Source organism: Haemaphysalis longicornis, unplaced genomic scaffold (assembly GCF_048455015.1).
Source record: "Haemaphysalis longicornis isolate Haplotype H1 unplaced genomic scaffold, Haemaphysalis longicornis Haplotype H1 scaffold_1, whole genome shotgun sequence".
Lineage (NCBI taxonomy): Eukaryota > Metazoa > Arthropoda > Arachnida > Ixodida > Ixodidae > Haemaphysalis > Haemaphysalis longicornis.
Genome location: NW_027526203.1, coordinates 140,749,868 through 140,765,581, shown reverse-complemented (window position 1 = coordinate 140,765,581; position 15,714 = coordinate 140,749,868). Strand labels below are relative to the sequence as shown.

At 49.0% G+C, this 15,714-nt stretch overlaps 1 protein-coding gene across 1 annotated transcript in view; it reads left to right on the top strand.

Annotated features, from left to right (window-relative positions):
* LOC144154901 (nose resistant to fluoxetine protein 6-like) overlaps positions 1 to 15,061 on the top strand; it is a 35,524-nt gene extending 20,463 nt beyond the window's left edge. The window contains exons 9-15 of the mRNA XM_077686010.1: positions 548 to 716; positions 4,427 to 4,509; positions 5,670 to 5,792; positions 8,760 to 8,880; positions 11,115 to 11,304; positions 12,555 to 12,697; positions 14,256 to 15,061. Coding sequence (XP_077542136.1) covers positions 548 to 716; positions 4,427 to 4,509; positions 5,670 to 5,792; positions 8,760 to 8,880; positions 11,115 to 11,304; positions 12,555 to 12,697; positions 14,256 to 14,519 — 1,093 coding nt within the window. The 3' untranslated portion in view covers positions 14,520 to 15,061. The remainder of the gene's footprint in view (positions 1 to 547; positions 717 to 4,426; positions 4,510 to 5,669; positions 5,793 to 8,759; positions 8,881 to 11,114; positions 11,305 to 12,554; positions 12,698 to 14,255) is intronic.
* The last annotated feature ends 653 nt before the right edge of the window (positions 15,062 to 15,714 follow it).

The window sequence follows — 15,714 nt, the reverse complement described above, 5'->3', positions numbered from 1 at the left end:
GTGTTGCGCACAGCTGTCGGAGAGAGGAACGGAGGAGAGTTGCGCATGTGCAGTGAGCGTGCGGACAACGCCGCGACGCAGGAAGGACATACCCCCGAGAAAGAGATGCGTAGCATCTAATAAACCTCTTTGGTGCGCAAAAAAGGCAACAAGCTGGGTCTGTGGGGTGTTTCTGCCGAACGCAATGAGTGCCTATTCTGGGTGCGTTCAGGCGCAACATGACTTCGTGGTCGCACTGGAATTGGCCTCTCGATGTTTTTTGCATTTGTGCCGGGACAGCGCGACACTTCGATAAAAAAAAGGTAATTCAAATGAAACCACTTCGTCGTAACCATGGTTCACTGTATCTGAAGAGTAAAGCCGATAAACATGTGTCCTAACGGGCGTCAGTAATTCTAGCTATTACCTAGAAGTTCAAGCTTCACGACACCGTGCACGACTATGTCGCCGTGATGTGGCTTCCGGTACCGTCCTTGCCTGCGCTCATGTCGAAAGCGTTGGGGGGACTCGTGAGGGTACTATAAGGCGCCCCCTGAAACACGTGCAGGGTGACCGTTCCGGTTTTCTTCGTGCTGATGTGCTTCTGCCTGCTGCCCCTCCTGGTGGCCGGCCCCAACACCAACGTGTTCTTCGAGAAGTTTTATGGGGAAATGGCACGCCACTGGTGGACGCTGCTGCTGCAGATGCGAAACTTCGGCGCCGACACCGGTGAACTGGTGAGAGCAGAGCGAACTAGAATAGAGTGAACTAGATAAGATAGAGTGAACTAGGATAGAATAGAGTGAACCAGAGTAGATGCAACTATAATATTCTAGTTCACTCCAGGTGAGAGGCACCTGTAACACCTGATGGGGCTTATGAAATGATCCCTGGCTTGTTAGACTATATTGTTGTCGTGAATCCTCGCGCCTGTTGGCTTTGCTCTTTCCTTCCGTAGTAAGCTAAAGGGGAGTGGTTTACCCTTTACAAGTCTCGCAACTAATTAAAATGCCGAGCTCCCTTGCATTGTTCTTTTCCGGTGGTTGTGGTTCGTAGGAACGTCACAGCATGCGCAATTCGCTAATCTAGGACGATCATAATGAGAGGGAGCAGAGTAGGATCAGTGGCGAGTAAAAGGGTCTCGTGTAGAAGCGGCAAATAGCGGTTGCCCTGAGACTGAGTGGCTCAAGCGTTCGGCGGCTAGACACGCAGCCGGTTTCGATAGAACGGAGCTCGAAAGGCCCAGTGGCTATCTCCGTTGCAACGTAATGCGAGAGACTGTTTTGTCGCCGTCGATGCACAGGAAAAGCAGCGCCGGTATTTCTTGGGGCCTTACCGGTGTTATTATGCTGACAATGTCGGCATGTTAAAATGAGCATGGCATTACGTACACAATGAATGTCAACGCTCACTTATGCTTTTTTATTCCTTCATCGTCATCATCACCAGCTTACCTACTCCCACTGCAGGGCAAAGGCCTCTCCCATCAATCTCCAATTATCCCGGTCCTTTTATTTATTTAAATTATTTTCTTACATTGCTCATTCGTCAAAGGAGATTTATATTTGGCTTATAATGTGTTTTTGCGTGTATTAGCATTGCGACGTACTTTAAATTTCTTCTATCCCATGCGGTGTCCGGCGCTACACTTTCGCCCTTGCTGTCCACCGTCCTTCGAACGATGGCAACCTTATCGTTAGATTACCCCATCACTAACCATAAAGACGCAACCACACGAACCGGTTTCGGCGAGCGGCACGTCAAGCGTAACTCTATGGCAAAAAACACCGCAAAGAAACTGAACGGAAGACAAGAAAGAGACAAACACGAGCGCTTGCCGTGTTTGTCTCTTTTTTGTCTTCTGTTCAGTTTCTTTGCGCTGTTTTTTTTGCCTTGAGTATGAACCAACTAGCCAGTCTTTGCACTCTAGTAACTCTATGGGTGTACTGTAGAAGTGGTCTGGCTGACAGCGACAAGCGACAACATTGAGAACAGGCAGTTTAGAAGCCCCGCTGTCCACCGGCGCATTTGGGGAACTGTGAGCGAAGTCACGTGGCTTTTTCACGCTGTCAGGAGGGCACCGCAACCACGTCGTACCAACGGCGGTAAGGCCGGCCCACCGTGGCAACCCAAGCCAGCAGATATCCAATGGTCGGCAGGCGCAGACAAAGCAGACGACAGTGGATCGGGACAAGCAGAGGAAGTGGTGAGTGTGCGCAAAATACAAGTAAAAAAGGAGACCGCCTAAAATGGCGTGTTCGGCCAAGGTGACGCCAGGTCCTCTCCTAAGCTTTTCTTTCTTATTGAACAAGAGTGCGAAGCTGGATGAGTCGGTAAGCATCTAGGATTAAAACAGCGCAAGCGACAGGACACGACTAAAAACGGACAAGGACACCTGTCGTCCTTGTCCTTTTTACTCGTGTCCTGTCGCTTGCACTGTTTTAGTCATTGAGATCCCCCCCCCCCCCCTTAGTAGCTACAAGGAAGCACTGCCGCAGGGTCCCTCCGTCGGTAACTTCTGCCGCGTCGGTCGGCAACAAGGGCACGACTAACCTCAGCGACGGAGGGCCCCGGCGGCAGTACTACTACTACATAGCGCTACCTTGTCCGTTGTAGCTGTCGCCCGAACTACTTATCCACTACATCCATAGAAATGCGCTTGTCGTGTAGCTCGCCAAAACCGCTTCATGTGGTTACCCATGGGCCTGGGTGCGATTTACACCATGAAGTAGTGTTACCTTTCCTCTTCGTTTTTCTCTTCTTTCCCGATTAAACTATCGACGGAGCCAATGCACTTGTCATGTGTAGCCTAGGCTGCGCCGCATTCCACAACTCCAATGAGCCCCAGGCTTTGTCTCTACTTTTCATCCGTTTTTTTTTTTTTTTTTTTTTACGGACGAAGCCCCTTTGGGGCTCGAGATGCTGGCGTCTCGTGTCGTCGTCGTCACCGTCGTCTCATGTAGTCACGGTACTAAAATACCGGGACACTCGTTTACGCCTCACGCTAGAACGCTTCGTGCTTCAAAGACACGAAGCTTTTAGAGCAAAGCTGTAAAAAACATTTCAGTTATTATACCTTTCTAACCTTAGCACCCGTCCCCATTTCCCGCACACCCAATACACCCTTTACAGTTCTACAGTTCGACAGCTCTACCGTTCGCTCTATTTTGCCCGCATTTTGCCCACTGTCCATTTATCCCTGATAGATTGCTCGAACATAGCATGATTTATTTTTCAGTTCTGCAAAGTTTGAGGCCACCACTAGAGTCAAAAGAAGGCGCACTGGTTGTACTACTAAAGCAATACGCGGAAAAACACCGCGGTATTTTCGGCGCAAGCACGCAATTGAGGTGTAGGTTTTTATGAGATCCTGGCAGTTCATTGCCTTGTTTTCGCTGTGTTTGGCGACAAGCTGTGCTGGCGTGCGTTTGTAAACGCATATCGCTGTAAAGACAGCGACTGTTTACTTTCTCTCCAACATGGTATAAAGATGTGTGAGCATTTCACTAACACGAAGGCACTCAAGGCAGCAAATCACCAAGAGCAACGTGTCTCTCTGCGTGTTTTTAAACTTTTTATTGCACTCCTACCCTACATTGGCATATATTTTTTTTTTCTTCCGTCGGTAAAGGCACCTAAGTGGTACGCTTGTACGCGTTCACCGTTTAGGCGGTACACTACGTGTGGTGCGAGTTTCAATAACCCTGCCAACGTTAAGCTCGTTGAGTCCTTACTGAATACGTCATGCAAGTTCCCGGGCAGGGAGTACTACACGACGTATGGATCCACAAAATTTTGGCTTATGAATTTAATCATATCAAAAAATTAGCCCAGCTTCACTGACTTAGCGTCGTTAACGCTGATGTTAACAGTGAGGCTGCCGCGAGTTCCCTAATCGCAAGGCTAAGCTTCATACAACTTCTCAAAGCCAGCAGATTGATTCCCGTTCGCGCCCGTTCACGCGCCAACTCTCGCTGCCGCTCCCGACGGGCGGCTTCTGCTTCCGGGGAGCGCGCGACTTCACCCATTTTCCGAACATTCGAGAAAGGACCGCCAAGCACACTCGTCTATAGTATATGCACGCTCGTCCGAACCATCTGTTGGACGCGCGCACTCCATTTGGCCGACTTCTCTCCTCCTCTCCTTGACTCTCCTCACATCGCTGCATTTGTGATTGGCGCTTGCATGCTCTCTCTCTCTCTCTCTCTCTCTCTCTCTCTCTCTCTCTCTCTCTCTCTCTCTCTCTCTCTCTCTCTCTCTCTCTCTCTCTCTCTCTCTCTCTCGCTCGCTCTGTTGTGCCCTCTCCACATCGCTGCGCTCACGTTACCACGCTTCGTCCCATGAAAGCGTCGACGAAGAACAGCTTCGCTGTTAAAAGAGCAAACATAATTTTACCCTTGGCATTCTCGTCTTTGAAAACCTCGTTTCCTGCTTTATTCTCTTGCAGGAGTGTTTCGCGCACCTGTGGTACCTGTCCACTGACTTCCAGCTTTTCCTGGTCGCCGTAGTTGTGCTGATGGTATTCAAAAGGTCAGTTGGCTGTAGACATTTTCTGCGCTCTGGATAAGGATTCGTTTCACAATTCTAAAATGGTGCAGCAAAACTGCGCTGCATTCGCGCCGTGTACACAGTCAATTCGATGCGATCGTAATGGAATTCAAATTCGGGGTCATCAACGCCACTCAGCATTTGGACGCGCAACAAAGAAAGGCTGCCCGTGGTTTTAGGCTGGCGGCTGCAGAATTGTTTAACGGTTTAATAAGCACGGGAACCTCACTGGAACGGTCACTCCTGTATTGTGTTTCCGTTAAATCAGCTAGCGCGACGACAAACCGACAGACGAAACGACAAATAGCCACGCGAAAAAACGGCGATATCGGGCTCCACTCAAGCTCACTCCGAACACACACACATACACAAACATGTATGTATGTATGTATGTATGTATGTATGTACGTATGCATGTATATATATATATATATATATATATATATATATATATATATATGTGTGTGTGTGTGTGTGTGTGTGTGTGTGTGTGTGTGTGTGTGTGTGTGTGTGTGTGTGTGTGTGTGTGTGTGTGTGTGTGTGCAGTTCAGAAAAAAAAGTTCTTGGATATAAGGCTAACTATAAGATTGTATAGTCACACCGAAAAACATAATAATTCTTGTTATGTTTCCACTGTGGCTTGTGCGCGCGCACATTGCTTCTGTGCGCCCACACAGAATTACCTACAGGCTATAGTGTGTGTGTGTGTGTGTGTGTGTGCATATGGCTTGCTCACACGAGAGTGAAACAGATGACTGGATGACTAGCACCAACGCACGCATAAACCCGAGGGGAGAGAGAGTAAACATTTCTACCTCAAGTTCGGGGTAGTGGGGTAGGGGGGACCCAGAGGGCGTCCGCGACAGCCAGGGCTCGTGCCGTGACCAGCTCCTGACCGGCCCCGACCGAGCGCTGCAACCACTGCTCCCAGAGGTGGTGGGAGGGGAGTAGGGAGTCTTTGGGACACTCACATAGCGCTTAAGGGGCAGGAAAGGTAGGGGAAGTGAAGGGGAGAGGCTGGGTGTGGGTCAGGATGATGCGGAAGGGGGGGGGGGGGGAGGGGCGTTCGAAGCTATAGCCATTAGTAAGCGGCTGCCGGTGAGCTGTTGGGGTGAGCTCAACCCGAGTGGCCGCCGTCGCAGGCACACCCAGTGGATGCAGTGGAGTTTCGGGATCCTCTCGCTGGCCTGCTGCGCCTTCTCCGCCTGGCAGATGAGCAGCGGCCGCTACGTGCCCGTCATCCCACTCATAGTCGCCGACATCTCGTGAGTGACGCTCCCCCTCCAGACGGCATTGTGCGGGTGCGGGCACCGCCGTGCTGATGTGCACGTCCGCCAGCAAACGCAGAGACCCGCGAGTGGGCAGAGTCTGGCAACCCTATATACTTATCCGAGCTCCAGCACTTATAAAAAGTGCTAAACATTACGTAGAACATATGTACTGATAACAATGACCTAGTTGGAATTATGTACAGGGTTCCTAATGGTAGCGCAGGTTTTGTGGGGATGACCACGAGGTTTTCAGGTTCATGCTAACGTGTGCATTGGATCCGGTATACCAACATTGCGACTATGCATGATGCTTTCGACATAATTTTGTGGCTTGGTCATTAGGGAAATATTTTATACTGAGTTGCCCCGTGACATTGCCCCTCTGATCGTTGGTCGTATACCTCTTTTCTTGAATAGTAAAAATATACATGTATATTGTAGTCTTTATGCACACATGCACGCGAAGCATCGAGTAGTGGAAAACTGCCGGCGAGGCTGTTTGCTAAGTTGTCGATGGTTTTTGCATTTATTTATTTCTTCTTCCGATATGGCCGCGAAATGAAACCTTGTTCAAAGAAAGAATCGATACAGGCGGATGCATGCATAGACAAAAACAATGCCTCCATCAAGTGGCAAAGTTGCGTGTCATTTTGGCAAGGTGACTGATTTGAAAACACTGTAGTTTGAAGCAAGATAGTCAACACATGAATTCGCGTTCTCAAAAGGACAATATAGTATGAAAAAAGTTAGCTTATATGGTAGGTCCAGATTATGAGGTTTAACGCACCGCAGCTACACCTCGGCTGTGGGGCACGCCGTTCTGGAGGGCTCCGGATTAATTTTGACCACCTGGGGATCTTTAACGTGCGCCGAAATCTTGACACGCGGGTGTTTTCGCTTTTCGCCTCCACCAGAAAAGCAGCCACCACGGCCGGGATCCAACCGGCACCCTTTTCCTCAGCAGCACAACGTCTTGGCCACTGAGCCATCGCGGCAGGTGACTGGTAGATCGCAGAGCACAGAATACAAACTACGCCATCCCGGTTAGACGCGGTTGATTAATGACGCAGAAAATGCCAACAGTCCTCAAGACCTGTCACGCTAAGGAGGTGGAGGAAACTTTTTTATTGAGCAAAAAGCGAGGGGGAATGGGATAGTGGTCAGTCTCCGAAGTTATTCTTTTTTTTTTTTTTTTTGCACTGCGATTTGTAACATCGTGAATGGAGGACGGCGAAACACGGTTGGTGGAGCTTGTTTAGGTGTTTTTCTGAAACTAATAGTGAGTTTGGAGCGCATACGCCTAAAAAATGCATCTCGCCGAATTGTTGTAGACGTTTCTTAAACAGGCAAAAACTTCGGCTTGGTAAATACTCCATACGGTACACGCGACCTCTCGGCCGACCTTTCACTTTCGATTACGGTATGCTGTATTGCTTGGTGAACAAGCGTAGTCTCGATTGATTGATTGATTGATTGATTACAGGGTTTAACGCGCCGACGCAACTCAGGCGATGAGGCGCGCCGTAGTGGAGGGCTCCGGATTAATTTTGACCACCTGGGGATCTTTAACGTGCGCCGAAATCTCGTGCACACGGGCGTTTTTGCTTTTCGCCTCCATCAGAAAAGCGGCCGCCGCGGCCGGGAATCGAACCCGCGACCTCGTGCTCAGCAGCGCAACGCCTTAGCCACTGAGCCACCGCGGCGGGTACAAGCGTAGTCTCAGGATTGACGAACGTGGACGCTAGTAAAAACGTCTATTCGTATACCACCAGTGTACATATACTATACAACAAGTATCCATAAAATGCGATATCGCGAACGGAAGCGTCAAGGCGTGAAGCTGTATGCGGGTTCAGTGTTCATGCTTTTTACACTTTTTCCGCTCACTGCTACATCGGTGTGTTGGTGGCACTTGGTCATCCTTGTTTCTATCCCACCGCTTCAAGTCATGAAAAAATAAAAAATAAAAGAAGAGATGGGGAGACATATGCCATTTTCAGCTATTCATTTTTAAGCATACAATACACCAGTTGTTGAACCAAAATCTTAGAAAGTTGGGAAATTTCCATTAAAACAAAAACTCATTCACCCTCTGGCTTCCCTCCGTCTAGAGATTTAAAGGCTATTCTTAACGTGGCTTCTTTTGTCAGTTGTTCCTTGTTTTTCAACCGCGCTAGAGGTGGTGAGACGGAGTTATTATAATTACCTCCAATGACATTTCGCTGCCGTCGCTTGACAGGGCCAGGGCCCGAGCAGTTATTCTGATATTGTGGCTTCCATCTTACGTACTGTCTGTCATCCATGCGATTGCATTCTTCCGCATTAGAAGGGGGGGGGGGGGGGATGAGCGATGCGCGTGGAAATCCAAGCCGGGCCAGTTCAGTCCCGAAGCTGGTTCGCTACAATTTTGCCGCTGGTTCATTATTAGACGCCGAGAACGGAACGCAGTTACCAATGCCCTGGGAGCGAGTCGTTATGCGGTAAATAAAAATAAAAATGACATTCAGTACCGATGCGCGCGACAGCGGCGGAAACCGTAATATCTTTCTCAAATCAACAAATGAATGCCACTGGTTCGTGTATACTTTCGAGTGTCACCAACTGCTTTGTTTTTCTATGACCTCTATAGTCGCGTCATTAAATGCACCAAAGGAGGTAACTACAGTCGCGCGAAGTGCTGTGTACGGTCGCAAGTTCTTTAAAATCATTTACCACGTTAAAATTCCGTCCTTTGTCTCGTGCATTCCGGCAGTATCGTGAGCAAAGGAAGGGTTGTCGACAGGATTGTTTTCGGTGTGCCTGCCGGTTTCATCGCAGCCGTAACTTGAGTTTCAGAAACGCTTTCTGAAAGTTCAAGAAAGATGGAAGGACTAACTTTTCAATGTGCCGCTAATCGACTCTTTCACCAGTTAGTTGAAGGTGTTGATTGAATGTTTTTGTTTTCTTCTTCGGCGGCGACAGAATCCTACAGGACACGTTCAATGATGTGTACGTGCTGCCCACCTTCCACGGCGCCGCCTTCTTTCTCGGATGCAGCACGCTCATTTTCATGGAAACCCACAAGGAAGTCAACATGTCCACGGTAAGGAACGCGGGGCGAGTGTGTCGCTAAGAGCTCGGCCACTAAAATCAGCAATGATTTCTTTGCTAATATCTCGATTGCGGAGTTTAAGCCCTAAAAAAAGACGGACACATTAAACGCCACAAGGATGCGCGCTATACTAACAAATGGTTTGTTGCATTGTGGTGCATCGACATACATAGAATAGTGAGGCGCAGACGAACTGTGCACATTTTGTCAAATGCGCACAGTTCGTCCTATCGTCCACCTATCATTCTGCAGACGAACGATATGAAACCATATTATTTCACACTCGTTAAGAAGAATGGACGTGCCGCTGACAAAATAAGATCCTTTTGTCTTTATGGGATAGGCCTCCGTAAGATTACGGGCTGTTTGGTCACGGCTTTTGCCTAGAATTCTGGCTTGGCAAAACATCGTCTCACACGCGAATCCGAAAGATGGAATCTATCAACTTCCTTTAAATTTTGCACCTGCCATTAACCGGTCATTAGGGCAGCGGCGATTCTGCCCTAATGACTTTGCGCGTGTCAACGGTGTGTCGTACACTACTTCTTTTACACACTGCAAATGCGGCGGGTCATGCTTTTCCTGAGCACTTTAAATAAGCTCTGCGAGCATCTTTTGAGGAGGATGCTCAATTTGGCGCGTTTGTGTCATAAGGAATACGAAGTTTAATTTCACAAGACATTAGCATGGATTCCACCTAGACAAGAAATGTTAGCACTAGAAAGTAACAATGACATGTAATTCAAGAACGCTTGCCTGCCGGGGGCCATGCGATCATTTCTGTATATTGTCGTTCTCCCCCAAGCGGTTTCCGGGCCAATCCTGCCAGATGGCCTTTCAGGTGACACCACATCTGAAGAGCTCGGTGTGTCTTTGTCGTGGTCTTAGGTGGGGTACAAGGCACGGGAGCTTCTTGAACTTGGTATCGGTGCTCTTAGAGAGTTAATGGGTACACTTTTCAGCCGTCAGTTGGCCTAACGGAGAAATGGCCAAGCTCCCGTTAATACCGCGTAGCCCGTGGTGGAAATAAAAGGCCGTGGTTGAACTCGGGATTAACCATACGGTGATTCGTATATGAGGCCCCACTGCCTTGTACGTCGTCTTCCTTCGCCCTTCTATGAAGATAGGGCCCCTTACTTGCTGCGGTATAGGGTGTTGCGACGATAATTGGAACACTTTGAAATTTTTTTCCTGAGCGAACCGCAGCTCTGTTCCCGCGCAAACTTGCCACGAAGGATGCAATTTGCGGCCTATTTTTGGTCTCCTCGATTTGGCTACACTTTCTGCACCAGTTCAGGCGGTGCAGCACTCGCGCACTCGATTTACCAGTGCAGCTTGCGCCACCTGCACTTCGGCCCTCGATTTGACGCCGTGCTGCACCAGTTCTTCTACACTTCTGCACTAGCCCCTGTGCGAGTTCTCGTCTCGTGCAAGGTGTAGCGTGCGAAAGAACTGGCGCTGCACTTGCACGGCACTTTTGTGAACTGGTGCAGAAAGTGTAGCCAAATCGAGGAGACCATTGTTTGATACCGAGAGCAACGATGGTACTTACCTGTGTATTCTGAAAATAAATAAAAGCGATTTTCGCCTATGGGAAAATGGCGGCTGATTTGGACGTGCGAGCCAGCGCAAGTTGATGTTGGAACGACGGAACCACCTGCAGAGTGAAACGCACGTTTGGGATTCTCGTACGGAGCCAAATGGTGCAGCAGACGATCAGAAAATGCACCTAGAAATGAGCTAACAGACGATCAGAAAACCCGGTTTTCGGGCTCGCACGTCCAAATCACCGCCATTTTCCCATAGGCGAAAATCGTTTTTATTTATTTTCAGGATAAACAGGTAAGTACCGTCGTTGTTACCGGTGTCAAACAAAATAGACCACAAAATGCGACCTTCGTGCGAAGTTTGAGCGCGAACAGAGCGGCGGTTCGCTCAGGAAATTTTTTTTAAATTGTTCCAATTACCGTCGCAACACACTCTACATGTGGCCCTGGCCACCCTAATCCTATCCCGTCCCCCTCCCCGGAGCAGTGGGAGTGCGGGCTGGCCAGCGCTCAGCTCGAGGATCAGGTCAACCTGATTTCCTGGGCTAGGGCAGCGGCTACGGCCTGCGGCTTTCCGGACTAGGAAGATGCCAACCACCTTTATTTCTTTTTATTTTGTTTTTCCGGCTCCAATAAACATTATTCATCATCACTACGCATATGGCGCTCGCCTTTCAGCTGCGGAAGGCGGTCATGTGGCTGGTGTGCGTGGTGTGCGGCGCTGTGTGCATCCTCTCGCGGCACCAGTGGAACGGTGGTTTCTCGTCCACCGGAGGCTGGGTCGACGTGGTGTTCACCTTCTTCGACCGCCTGCTGTGGTCCGCCTTCCTGGGCTGCCTCGTCTTCGGCTGCGCTCACCGACAGGCAGGTGAGTCGCCTCCCCGCGCCACCCTGGACACTTCGCTCACCGACGCCAAAGGACAGAAAGGGAGTGCAGCGGATGGACAGCGTCGAGCTCCAACCCGAGCACTGCTTAGCTGTTGTTCTTTTAGGCAAACACATACCAGTGCAACAAAAGTCGTAGCATGAGAAAACAGCAACGAGCTACCCCCTTCCGCTTCACCCGAAGCATGTAAATTAAGGCTGTGCGAGTAGTGATTCTCGCTTTCGAAACGAACAATGATTTTGTTCGTATAGGTGTGAATCGAAGTAAATGTTCTTAACCGCGGAGCTGTTAAAAAGTGAGCTTGGACTGGTGGGTTAGCCAAAAAAGATACCAATAAAAAAACTCCGCCCCCTGTAAAGGGTGCACCATAGGCTATTATAACAGTCAAGCCGGCTTTCGTGCTTGCTCGAGTGTGAGCACAAGGGGCATATGTGTATGCGCGCCCCCTACTATACCATTTTAAACGTGATAGTCTTTCTTGGGCTACTAAAACGCAAATCAATTGGCGCAGCTTCACTAGGGGTGCAAGGCTGGAGAAGCAGCGCATCAACGCCTGCTTTTCAAGAAAGCTATATCTGGGTATCTAGGAGCGTGAAGCAAGACAGTTTCATCGTTTTTTTCTCACGTACCACACAGAAAAAAGAGCAACGTTACAGGCTTTAAAAAAGGTCTGTTTCCGTATCAGTTAACGAGAAAAGCTCGGGGACTATGACATTACAAAGCTGGGCTTTTCTGCATAGATAGTGTTCACCAGGGCAGCTTGAGCGCCACCAAGTTATCAGGATGCGAAAAGACAAGCACAAGGTCGGAGTTGGCGCAATACCAAGGAAAGGGGAGAGGCTGCTGCCCGAAACCAAAAGCACCGTTGTCATCCCGTTTAGCCGCACGTCACCGGGGCGGAGCGGGAAAGCCCGGCGCCGGCCGTTGCGCTCCCCTAATGAAAATGGTTACCGCACGCTCGGCTGTATTAGCGAACGACCGCTAACGCCTTCATCGTTGCCAAATCGCACAACCCCAACCCCTTCAATAGCCTGGCTAACCCCGTAATTTCCCAACCCCGTCTCCCTGTTTCCCGATCCGCTGACTGCAGGGGATCCCGTCCCACTCACTGACGCTTCAAAAATACGGGGGCAAGCAGCGCAGCATTTCTACGGCAGCGTCTGCGCTCGTGTACCACAGTTTCCGTCTCCAGCTGATCCCATTTTCCAATGTGGGCGCTCGCACTGACGCAGGCATCGTGGGCCGCTTCCTCTCGTGGCGGGCGTTCGTGCCCCTGAGCCGTCTCTCGTTCGGCGTCTACCTGGTGCACATGCCGTACTTCATTGCCAGCTTCGCCCTCACCAGGGAGAGGGTCCACTACTCGATCATGGCAGTGGTGAGTTCACTGGCTCTTTTTCAAATCAGCAGGAGAAGTGCAGGCATTGTGAGAATTGTCTGCTAATACTGTGACATTATCTCGCTGTTCCTGCTTTTCGCCATCATTACATTTCCTTAGTGGCTTTGAAAGAACACGTGAACCCAAACAGCGCCTCTCCTTTTTTTTTTTTTTTTTTTGCTCATTTAATTTTTTGAATAGCGTAAGGACGGGGGAACAGACAGATCTTTGTGACATTGCAAGCTCATTTTCTTGTTTTTCTTTATTTTCATGCGTACATTGTCGGTGACCAAGATAAGGCGCTGAGTTATATAAATCTTTTGTATTTCCTCAATCTATTTTAGTTCTTTCCATTATTATTTCGTGTTTCTTTCTCAGTTTCCTGCGACGGACAATGCTTTCGATTTGCAATTACGCATTTTAGTGCAGGTACTAGGCATTACAGTATTCGCGTTCGGGTACTTGGCAAAGAATGCTTGCGTATTAAAATCGCAGAAGCCGCAGTTATCTCTAGTATGCGGTTCAAAAGTGTACTATAAACAAGAAAACGGCAGCAAATAAATTCTCTAAAAAAAGGCCCTTACATGATGTTAACCATCCTCTTTTAATTTTCACCTTGTGCTGCTCAAAACAGCTATAGTGCAGCTCCGCATTTTCTTTTTCTTTACCCATACAATGTTTATTGCGAGAGCACTTTTGGGCTGCCCACGAACTGCTCAGAACTGTTCTGGGCAGGCAAACAAAAGAGAGCAAGTGTCACGGGTCCTGTGCAGCCTTCCTTGAAGAACGCTTTGCTCCGTTGTTCTTTATAGGGCGCGTTTTCTGTGAGCGAATATTCATTCAAACCATTCCTTAGCCTGTACATGGACAAATGAAACGAGAACACGAAAATATGAGCCAGAACGCACAAATAAAGCGATTTCTTTCCATGCAAGTCAAAATGACGCGTGACCTAGTTACAAAAACAAAGTTGTGAAATGTGGCTTTCCACATATACCAATAGCGCTCCCTTATTGGCCCTCAAGGAACAGTATTTTTATATTTTGCGTGGTCTGGTTCATATTTTCGTGTTCTCATTTCATTTGTCAATGACTGTACGTACATGCCAATGCACGTACTTGTACATGCCAAGCTGGGAGTAAGCCTGTGTCATGGTTATAGCTTACATCATATATTATACGAGCCGGTTTTGTTCGAACGAATATTCCTAAAAACAAGATTACCTGGTTCAAGGAATCCTCAGTAATAAAGGCATTTATTTTCTCTCCCCCTTACTGTTGATGGGGACGATATCGCGCTTGGCAATAGATGGTTAGCGCTACATAAAAGAACTGGTCATAAACGGACGGGGCACAATACGCATGGCCCTTCCTTCTCACGTGGCTGCGACACACCTGCTGCAGGTATGTAGCTACTGAAGCCTCGGTCATGGTGCAGCTTCGGGGAAAATAATTGCTAGTGTTTATCGTGCACAACAACGGCTGCACGCAGGGTCGCCCCGCCTGCCATTTGTACTTTCCGTTCTATATAACATGACTTCACTGTGTGCGCTCTGCAGGTATCCAGCACGGTGACCATCTTCGTGTGGAGCTGTTTCATCAGCTTCGCCCTCTTCCTCATGTGCGAGTCGCCCACGGGCATCATCGAGAAGACGCTGCTGATGCCCAGTCGCATCAGTCATGACTCAGCCGACCAGCAAAAGGACGGTGGCCCTAAGGTGCGGAGGCCCGTCATCACCTACATCTGTCCGCGGCTCGTGGTCACCCAGGACCAGACTACGCAGGCCAGCGCCGTTCATCACGACCAGTGCTGCCGCATGTGATTGTGCGACTGACTGACTCAGTTCCTCCCCCCGTCACGACGTCGTAACAACCGTGATGCGCGAAGAACTAAGTGCGTGCGTATTAGGACCAGCAGAGAGCAGTTCACCCGTGCACATAGACTAGCGCCCACTCCATTCCAGCGCCCCCACCCGCCCTGTGGGAATAAGCTTTCGGCGTGTTACGTATTCCTGGCGAAGGACCACTGTGATATCTGGAGGCACTGCTTGTGTTTGTGTGCGCGCTGCGTTGGGTATGCTTCCTTTTAAATGATAGCGTCTGTAACGCAAGCTATAGAAAGCTGGTTCTATTGTTCATTTTTTCCTCTTAAGGTGACATTGTACTTCATCAACGGCAAAAAAGGCAGCTAACTTGCAGCAAGTACGTTGTGTAAAGTAGCCTGAAGACGTCGTTTTTATTTATAGGGAGAGATAATCTCGCTTCCTGGCGCTTTCATCTGCGGAAACCATTACGCGTTCTGTTAAAGTTGCATCCCGCTTTCATATATCCTGCGTTTTAGCAGCAGAGCTGTTTAACCTCATTGTCGCGCCATCAGTGACAAAAAAATACTAATAAAATGCCGAGTGCAGGTGAGCGTGCGTCTCGTGATGTTCCTTGTAACATGGCACCCAACCACGTGGATGATTGGCCACGAACCGGGCGTAAGGAGGGCTAATGCGCCCGCCACACAAAACTGTACATTAGAAACATAAAGCAGCCATGAAGAGAAAACACGACTTTGGTTCATTCAAAAGAGTGCCTCGTTAGAACCATACTGACACCACTTTTAACGCAAACTTCGCTCAAATAAGCTACATAATTAGGAAAAACGGGAATGGTCATGCGACCCACCAGCTCATTTCCCGCAACAGAACCTATGATGTCATACTAGAATGCTCTGCTATTGGCGAAGGCCGGCAAAAGCAAATGCAAGTTAGCAGGCCTTAGCAATTTCCATAGTGAGCATGCCCGTGAAACATACTGCACATTCCTTTTATGACACTAAGATTGGTGGAATAAACGGTTGAAGTTCCGAACGAACACGCAAACATCTACGCCAATGCGTACGAAACTACCGCCGGCCGAGCTGGACATCTGGCCGTCGCGCAGACTAATTTCGGATAAGAGGCTCTTCGGGGCCAACGAACCGTTCTAGCACGCACAGCTGCGTCCTTTCTTGGTATGTTAATCCCTTGA